This window comes from Panicum hallii, chromosome 9 (assembly GCF_002211085.1).
Source record: "Panicum hallii strain FIL2 chromosome 9, PHallii_v3.1, whole genome shotgun sequence".
Taxonomy (NCBI): domain Eukaryota; kingdom Viridiplantae; phylum Streptophyta; class Magnoliopsida; order Poales; family Poaceae; genus Panicum; species Panicum hallii.
In genome coordinates this window covers 71,578,099-71,587,170 of record NC_038050.1, presented here as the reverse complement: position 1 = coordinate 71,587,170, position 9,072 = coordinate 71,578,099, and the positions used below count along the sequence as shown (strand labels likewise).

At 46.6% G+C, this 9,072-nt stretch overlaps 2 protein-coding genes across 3 annotated transcripts; one reads left to right on the top strand and one right to left on the bottom strand.

Annotated features, from left to right (window-relative positions):
- The first annotated feature begins 882 nt into the window (after positions 1–882).
- Positions 883–5,076, top strand: LOC112873520 (E3 ubiquitin-protein ligase WAV3-like). Of its 2 annotated transcripts, none has more exons than XM_025936481.1 (2): positions 883–1,264; positions 2,724–5,076. In XM_025936481.1, exons 1-2 carry the CDS (start codon positions 1,064–1,066, stop codon positions 4,608–4,610), a joined length of 2,088 nt encoding a protein of 695 aa, XP_025792266.1. In that variant the 5' UTR covers positions 883–1,063; the 3' UTR covers positions 4,611–5,076. The 2 variants fall into 2 exon arrangements, with proteins under 2 accessions (XP_025792266.1, XP_025792265.1); XM_025936480.1 differs by having other exon boundaries at positions 2,721–5,076.
- Positions 5,077–5,560: 484 nt separating this feature from the next.
- LOC112876762 (transcription factor MYB2-like) lies at positions 5,561–7,042 on the bottom strand. The gene is made up of 3 exons (XM_025940940.1): positions 6,837–7,042; positions 6,579–6,708; positions 5,561–6,280 (listed from the first exon to the last, which is right to left on the bottom strand). Exons 1-3 carry the CDS (start codon positions 6,970–6,972, stop codon positions 5,845–5,847), a joined length of 702 nt encoding a protein of 233 aa, XP_025796725.1. The 5' UTR covers positions 6,973–7,042; the 3' UTR covers positions 5,561–5,844.
- Between the last annotated feature and the right edge of the window lie 2,030 nt (positions 7,043–9,072).

The window sequence follows — 9,072 nt, the reverse complement described above, 5'->3', positions numbered from 1 at the left end:
GAAGAGTAGAAGTAGTTTGCTACACGTGTGCCAACTGTGCCCTTCGTACGTCATGCCATGCCGTTGTGGAGTGAAAGGAATCGTTTCTTGTTCGCGTGGTACGGCGTGTTTATGAACGACCATCAGCTGACCAACAAACCGATCCGCTGCGTGCTTATCAATTCCTTTGCGCGACTGCTCTTTCCATTGTTTTGGACATAATATAGATGCACTATAGTTTCCGTAACTTTGACTAAATAAATATGCCTTTTGTTTTACTCAAGTCTATGAAACATAGCAAGGGTATACTTCAGTAAACTATATTTCAAAACAAATCTACTTGCATCCTTTCCGAATATTTATATACAAGCTCAACTTAGGAAACCTATACTACGTCTGTTTTAATATCCAACATTTATGACAAGCTAATTAGTTTAAACATGTGTATATTTAAAGATGGAGAGAAATTATACAGTTAAAGTTTAGAACGGTTGATTAGAAATAACACACCGTTTATCTACATGAATATATTCTGTGCAGATTTTTAATAAAGATTTATTATGCTGAATTTGAAAAATATAAAATAGGCTTGTTTGTTTCAGCTTATGGCCAATTTTGAAGGTTTAATTTTGAAAAATTCAAAAATCAGATGATATTAGAATCAAAAAATCGAGAATCCAGCCGATTTTAGGAGTCATCTAACTTTTGGATCGGAACCATATTTTGCTACTCTCCCCGGGGCCAGGGGCATTACGGGAAGTCAAACACACAACATTACATGGGTAATGGCTGCCCTTCCGTTTCCCTCCTTCCCCGTTCCCCCATCTCTCTCGGCTTCCTCTTCCGGTCTTTGCCCGCTTTATATTCCTCCACATCCACTGCTCTCCCCACAACGACCAAAACCCCCAAACCGAACCACCACGCGCCCGCGCCCACCGCAAAATCTGCTCCCTTCCACCGCGATGGCGAGAACCGTTCGTCCTCAAATCCCCCGCTTCTGATCCCGAAGCCAAGTCCTCCGCCGAGCAGCACCAGCATTTCGTGCGCTCCAAAGGAGCCACCTTTGAGGATCGGAAGGGGAGCAATGGCGGCGGCGTGGGGCCGCGCCAAGCGCGCGCTCGCCACAAGCCTCTGCATCAGCGTGCCCGCGCGGCATATGGCCATCGAGGACTCGCCGCCGGAGGCGGGGGCGGCTGAGGCGTCGTCTTCTGTCGCCCAGGAGAAGGCGGAATCCGCCTCCGTGTCTCTGCGGCGCCTGACAAGCTTTGGGAGCCGGAGCTCGCAGGTGGGGTAATCATTTTTCGTTTTTCTTTCATGTTCTTGTTTGATTCATGTGGCGTGCCGAATTGGGTCCGGAAATGTGGGAAATGGCGGCTTTGGCGTTGGATTTTGTGCGAATATTTGGAAATTTTCATTGTTTTAATCTCCAAACAAAAAGATGGCGGGCTTGCGTCAAATATCCCCGTTGGCTACTATTAATTCTGGAGTATGCACCATCTCGGTTGCAATTGGCAAACCAGGCCTGTCGAGTTGAGTCCGTGCTGTCGTTTGTAAGGTTGGTCGAATGGCATATGCTCCCTTTTCAATCTGGATTCCTTAATTCCAGGCATTTGCGCTATTTTTTTTGATGAAATTTTAGGGGGACAAGAAAAAAATCAAATTAAACAGAGCAAGCATTGCCAATTAATGTGACTTATGACGATGCAACTAGAGAATTCTTGAAGCGGTTACTGGATTGAATTTTAGAATTAGACACTTGCGATTGAATTTCGGTTGGTCTACCATGTTACATTTTTTCTGCAAGTTTGTCAGAGCTGAACTTTGAAGAAAGTTGCACGAGTCCATACTAAATCTTTTGGCACAATTTCAAATAAATCATGGAAAAGCGTGTTCCTATTCATGTAACGTAAGGGCTTCCCCTGATTTTTCTCCTCTACTTCATTTACTGAAAGGGAAGGAGTTTGAATATGACGTAGCTGCTTTTGTCTTTCCACGTGTTCTGCTTGGCTGGTAGGTAGTACATCTTATTTGACCCCCAGCTGCTAGGTAAAGTGAAACTAAGAACTAGGATACTCCGATATGTACTGTCATACCACTTGACAGATTTCGTTGACTTTTAAAGAGTAGTTTCCTTCTGATCCTGATATATTTGAAACTGGGAAATGAACTTCCATACGTTAATTCAATCTACTTTTCTTTATCTGCAAAGATGATAAACTAATCACCTCTTATTTCAACGCTTTTTGAGTAGGATGCATATGACTATCAGTAGTTCCGGTGCATACTGTAATTTAAACTCAAATCCTCGCATCATAGCCTTTTGAGCAACCATGATAGCCAGCTGTACCTGAGCATGCTACACTTGTAGAGCAAGTTTTACAAGCAGACATTCCTATGATAGCATCAGGATGCGCAACTTGTGGTTGTCAAACTTGTGTTTCACAACCTTTTAAACTTTGAGATGTGATATCCATTTTCAGACCATATTTCTGTTCCCACCAAGGTTTATCATAACCCGCATTGCTTGTGTGTGCATGTGTTTTTTTTTTACAATTTTCCAACACTCTGATTAGGTGAGCTTAGTGTCTTGTAAATTCCTAAAACCACATGGCCGTTTTAAGTATCGTGATGTGTTAGATATGCAGGTATTATTCACAAATCATAGCAGAGTATATGCTTTTTGTTAAGTTAGCAAGTTCTGATATTGACACCTTACATTTCTTTGACTTTCTTGGTTTCAGAAGATATGTTCAATTTGCCTTGGAGGCATGAGATCAGGGATCGGACAGGCCTTGTTCACGGCTGAATGCTCCCACAAATTCCATTTTCATTGCATATCTTCAAATGTCAAGCATGGCAACCTTATCTGCCCGATATGCCGTGCTAAATGGAAAGAACTCCCAAGCGCTCAACCTGCAGATGCCAATTATGGAAGAGCTAGAGTAAGCCCACTAAACTGGCCCCAGGATGAAGGGCACATGGCTGTTGTCCGCAGGCTTTCCCATACATACAGTGGAAGCCTGCAGGAGCACCTTCCTTTCTTCCGTACTCCAGAGGCAGGCATCTTCAATGATGATGAGCACATAGATCTTCAGTCTGATACAGCAAATGAACATGATGCGGTCACTGGTTCTGTTGAAATCAAGACATATTCAGAATTTCCTGCTATACAGCAATCAGTGGCCCAGGAGGTCTTTGCTGTATTGATCCATCTCAAGGCTCCAAAATCCTCGCACTCAGCATGCTCCCGTGCACCTCTTGACCTTGTCACTGTTCTTGATGTCAGCGGTAGCATGGCAGGGACCAAGCTTGCACTTCTGAAGCGTGCCATGAGCTTTGTCATACAAACCCTTGGACCCAACGACCGCCTGTCTGTCATTGCCTTCTCATCCACAGCACGGAGACTCTTCCCTCTCCGCCGAATGACATTAACTGGTAAGCAGCGAGCCTTGCAAGATGTCAGTTCACTTGTTGCAAGTGGTGGCACAAACATTGCTGACGGGCTAAAGAGAGGTGCTAAAGTGATCGATGACCGTCAGTTGAAGAACCCAGTCTGTAGCATCATTCTTCTCTCTGATGGTCAAGACACACATACCCTCCTTTCTGACAGGGGTTTGCTAAATTACAGCGCCCTTGTCCCACCTTCTATTCTTCCTGGAACAGGTCATCATGTCCAGATCCACACCTTTGGTTTTGGCTCAGATCATGATTCTGCTGCCATGCATGCTATTGCTGATATATCTAGTGGCACATTTTCATTTATTGATGCTGAAGGCTCGATCCAAGATGGGTTTGCTCAGTGTATTGGTGGGCTCCTGAGTGTAGTTATTAAGGAGATGCGTTTGAGCATTGAATGTGCTGCTGACGGTGTGCTGCTGACGTCCATCAAGTCAGGCGGCTATACAAGTCAGGTTGCTGAAAATGGCCGTAGTGGTTCAGTTGATATTGGAGACCTATATGCAGATGAAGAGCGGGGGTTTCTGGTCACCCTACATGTGCCAGCTGCGAAGGGGAAGACTCTTCTGATCAAACCAACCTGCACATACGAAGACACAATCACCACTGAGAACATCGAAGTACAGGGTGAAGAAGTGAGCGTTCAGCGCCCTGCACATTTTGTGGACTGCAAAATGTCTCCTGAGGTTGAGCGTGAGTTGCACCGTGTTCAAGCCACAGAGGACATGTCTGCCGCACAGGCTGCAGCTGAGGGGGGTGCTTTTTCTCAGGCCGTGGCAATTCTCGAAGGCCGTAGGAGGATACTGGAATCACTAGCTGCACAATCTTCAGATAGCCAATGCTTGTCGTTGATAACAGAGCTGAGGGAGATGCAGGATAGGGTGGAGAGCCGGCAAAGATACGAGGAATCAGGCAGGGCGTTCATGCTGGCTGGCCTGAGCTCACACACATGGCAGAGAGCAACCGCACGTGGTGACTCGACTGATCTCACTACCACTATTCACACCTATCAGACGCCATCCATGGTTGACATGCTTCAGCGCTCTCAGACTCTTGCTGCCCCTGGTGTTGACACGCTGAACCGCTCCCCAACTATGGCTCCTTCACACAGGTCTCCACATAGGTTCAGAAGGCCAACCAGGTCAACGAAATCCTTCTCCGGTCGGCCCCTGTGATGCTGCCTGATCATGAAGCAGTTCCAGCATTGACTATTGAAGTATTACGACAAAGTAAATTATTCATTCTTTAGTTTGTTGTACTGCAGCTCTTACTTCCATTCTCAATATTCTATAGTAGGCATAGGACTAGAAGTCTTGAGATATATGCTGGTTTGGTGTACATGGTTGAAATTTGGAAAGGATTTATAAATGGCATAACTGATAGAGGTGAAGAGGATTTAGGTATATATGTTTTACAGTTGTCTGTTTGTTCTGTACATAAACATCTCCCTTGAATGATTTCAGTGAGCATTATCTTTGGGAATGATAAATGGCATATCAATGGAATGAAAAGATTTAGGTGTGATTACCTTTTTTCTACAGTTGTCTGTTTTGTTCTGTATATAAACATCTCCCTTGAATGATGCCAGTGAATGATAAATGGCACATATCAATAGAAGTGAAAAGGATTTAGGTATTGTTCCTTGATATTTTTCACTGTCGTTTGTTTGGTCTGTACATAAATTCCATGTTAATGAACTAGCTTAAGCTTTGGGAATGGAACTTCTTTATGAATAGGAAGTCTGAATTTGATAGCCTCATTTGAGTCATGTGTTATGCCTGGTTCACCCGTTCAAAGACCTACTGCAAATCATGCTCAGTCTATCCATATTCCGGAATATTAAACCACGTACTTGTCCAAATCCAGGAGGGAACCCTTGATGCTAAAAACTGCTGGAAAAGATGTGAAGTAGAACATCATCCGAACCTGCAAAAGATGCTGCCGCAAGTGACGTTAAGTTGCCAGTAGGCACACTGTCCTTAATGATACTCTGCTATGCAGATTTTGTTTAGCAACCGCACTGACGAGGTCATTAAAAAAAAATACTAACTTCCCCATATGAGTTCGCCAAGTAGGGGGTCAACCTGTCAGCAGTTTTTCCTTGACAAAGTATAGCCTGAAGAAGAAGCTCATGCAGGTAAAATCCTTAGTAAACATGATTTGGGAACCAAAATTACATCCTTGTAACGGGACTAGATAAAACAGAGGCTTGCTTCATACATTGCCACTTTCTCACGGCTCATGGGTAAAATAAATACATGAAGCATGATCAAACTATTCGCATTGGAAATTAGCATGGCTCTACTACAACTACCGCTAGCAATATCCTTGCAGTGGCTGCAACTGAAAGCCTGAAACCTTCAGTATATACCTCCTCCTCCCTCCCCTTTACACTGGCATACACGCCGTCTAGTACTCGCCGCCGCTGGAGCCCTCGCCGCAGCCGTCCCCGTCGACCAGCCTCCACAGGCTGTCCCACAGCAGCGCGTCGTCGTCGTCCGGGAGCGTGCAGTGTTCGGTCGTCGACGCCGGGCTGCAGTCCTGCAGGCCGTCGTTGTTCATCATCGCCATCACGGCCTGGTGGTCGGGCTCCGGCGGGCTCTGCTGCTGGCTCACCATCAGCTGCTGGCTCTGCTGCTGGAGCAGCTGCAGCTGCTGCTGTTGCTGCAGGAGGTGCAGGCTCTGGAGGTACTGGCGGCGCTGCTCCTGCTGCTGGAGCTGGTACTGGTGGAGCAGCTGCGCCCGGGCGCGGCGCGACGGCCGGGCCTTCTTGAAGTGCGTCCGCCAGTAGTTCTTGATCTCGTTGTCCGTCCGCCCCGGCAGGCACCGCGCGATCGCTGACCACCTGCACGCGTCAAGACGACACGGGTCCCGATAGATCCCAGTTAGGCGCCGCCCACCACCCGAACCCAACACGATGGAAAGAAGAAGATCGCCAACAGTGTAGCTAGGGGAATCTAATCTAACCTACTACAGTGTAGCCAACACTCTAGGCTCTGCCTAGCTGCATCTTTGCACGTACATGCATCTGCTGATTGCTACTGAGTGATGGGTGCTCTCAGTGTGTCGTTTGCGTACGTGTACATGTACAACTTTGCCTTTACGTGGCTTGCACGAACAGTAGATGGACAGATTGACAGTACCTGTTGCCGAGCATGGCGTGGAGCTGGAGGATTACGGTCTCCTCGTCTGGGGTGATCTTGCCCCGCTTCAAGTCCGGCCGGAGGTAGTTCACCCACCGCAGTCGGCAGCTCTTCCCGCTCCGCCGCAGCCCTGCAGTGCCATCGCCAGCCACCGGTTAGTTCATTTCATCGTCAGCAACAATACCACCACTGAATTATTACAGCACGATTAAACCCCAAACTAAATCTTACCACACAAATTAACTGTGTATACCGTACCTGTGAGCTTGGCGACAGAGTTCCAGCTGCCCTCGCCGTGCTGCTGCACGTACTCGGTGAGCAGCCTGTCCTCCAGCGCCGTCCATGGCCCCTTCCTCCACCCCTCCTGCAGCATCAGGCTGCTGATCGCGTCCATCCCTTCGCCTACTACAACTATCTACTAATTAACCAGCAGCCGACTATTCTAGCGCTGGTCGATCGATGTGTCTCTCTAGCTAGCTATGCAGCTGGCGCTGAGCTCTGGTTCCCGGCTTGTATGACAGCTAGAATCTGGGCGGCCATGCTCGCCATTTATACGAGCTCGCAAGTTGGGGGGAGCTTGCCGCGGAGGCGATCGACGTCACGTCATTTTCGCGGGCGGGGGGTAGCAATTCCACTCCCACTTGGCTAAGCTTCAAGGCGAGTATTTTATTGTTTCGCCCCCGGAAAAAGGGCTCGCCCTACTAGAATGTTGTGTGGTGATGCAATGCAAATGCAGATGCAGCAAGCCAAGCAGCTAAAGCATCTTTAGCGTGTTGCCTCATCAGCTATAGCTAGCTTATTTTATTCCGAAATTCCTCAGCAATCATCCCTAGCTTGCATTGCGTGATGGTTATCTATCACAACATGGAAGCCTTTCCTCGTGTACCTGCTGGTGGTGGTAGCAGTGTATATATAAACTAGGCGTAGACCGTATTTAGAAATGGCGTTGCTGGTGGCCTAAAATAGTAGTCAAGTCATGCTACACATAGTAAAGTAGCACTAGCCAGTATATGTTCTATGCGCAGGTCACTGGGCAGTGGGCCCCACAGAACCTGGAATGATCTTTTTTTATCTGTCAAAGACTGATGATGCAGGGAACATACTCATCCAGTACTGTTAGAGCATATCCAGCAGATTACTCATATCTCTCTCTAATATCAAAAAAATTTCCTTTTAATAATAGGAGATGCTCCAGCAGGTTACCAATTCCATCGCTGATACCAAAAGGTTTTTGATAATCGTCAAAATACACCTCCCTCTTGCTCAAATGTAGAGGGATTTCTCCCTCCACTGTATCTGCTATAGCACTCGCTACCAAAAATACAAAAAATGATATTGGCAATGGAGAGAAAATATATATAGGATATGAGAGATGAGTAATCTACTGGAGATGCTCTTAATTAAATCATGGGGAGATTGCTTGTTCCCTGTTCCTGATGAATCAGCTAGCGATTACCCTATATATGCAGGGTACAGTTTGTTCAATTGTGGTGAGATCGATTGCCTGTCGCTGTTCCTGATGAATCACTTGGCTGATTATTACCATGGGCTGTGAACATTATATATCAACGTCGAGCTGCACGGATGCTGGACTGCCGGCATGAATATTGTTTCCTACGCGTGCGTGCCACTTTGCAAGCAAACTCTGACGCCCAAACACATTGTAGTAGTAACGACGAGTGATGACTGAACTTATACTGAAACTGGTCAGTGGTAGTCAAATAAAGGAAAAGGTAGTACTCGCCTATTAGCATCATTGCGAGTGGAGTGGACAATCTCTCTTTTCCACCAACGTAGGAGTCGGAGCGGTTAAAGCCAGCATGCCTGACCGGATGCTACTAATGCTTGCTACTCGTGGTTAATGAGCATCTAATTAATTTGGAGTCAAATCGAATGGGTTATTACCAGTGGCCGAAAGTGGACCTAACCGCGTAGTTGGACTTTCAGAGCTGAGCCTGTTTCAGAGTAGACTTCAGAACAGTGCTGTTAAAGTCAGCGAGGGACACTCTTGACAATGGAACACTCTACAAGAAGTGAGAGGTCTATCAATCGAAAACGACCTGCTTCTTGACAAGGCTTGAGATTTTGACAGTAAGCTGAATCTCTGCAGACCATTTTCAGACCCTTTTCAGCCAAGCTAGTTTTCACTGTATAGACAGCACCGAAATAGTAGATGTCAAGCTAATAACCACTAAGATTTCTCATGCATGGAACTAAACTGATTCAAAGGCAAGTACATGCCCCTCGCATGCATCCAGCAGAAGTGCCACGTAGCGCAGGTTACAGCTAAGGCTCTCTAGAGAATATCATGTGCACAAGATATGAGCCATCAGGCAATCAGCACCTCCACCAATCCTTGTGATCTGAACCAAATCTATCGTACATTCATGCACCCCCGTCCGCTAGCTCTGCATGCGCAGGATCGATCACCACGACTGCACTCAAGATAATCAGATAAACGTACAGCGAAAAAGGTATCGGAGCTCCCAGACAG

What these genes read in the sequence shown, in the direction of transcription:
- LOC112873520 (XM_025936480.1), top strand. Translation starts at nt 1,064, where the DNA reads ATGGCGGCGGCGTGGGGCCGCGCCAAGCGCGCGCTCGCCACAAGCCTC. An exon ending in TTGGGAGCCGGAGCTCGCAG is followed by an intron (nt 1,265 to 2,720) that starts GTGGGGTAATCA and finishes TCTTGGTTTCAG; the next exon opens with AAGATATGTTCAATTTGCCT.
- LOC112876762 (XM_025940940.1), bottom strand. Translation starts at nt 6,972, where the DNA reads ATGGACGCGATCAGCAGCCTGATGCTGCAGGAGGGGTGGAGGAAGGGG. An exon ending in CTCTGTCGCCAAGCTCACAG is followed by an intron (nt 6,709 to 6,836) that starts GTACGGTATACA and finishes ATGGCACTGCAG; the next exon opens with GGCTGCGGCGGAGCGGGAAG. An exon ending in CACGCCATGCTCGGCAACAG is followed by an intron (nt 6,281 to 6,578) that starts GTACTGTCAATC and finishes TGACGCGTGCAG; the next exon opens with GTGGTCAGCGATCGCGCGGT.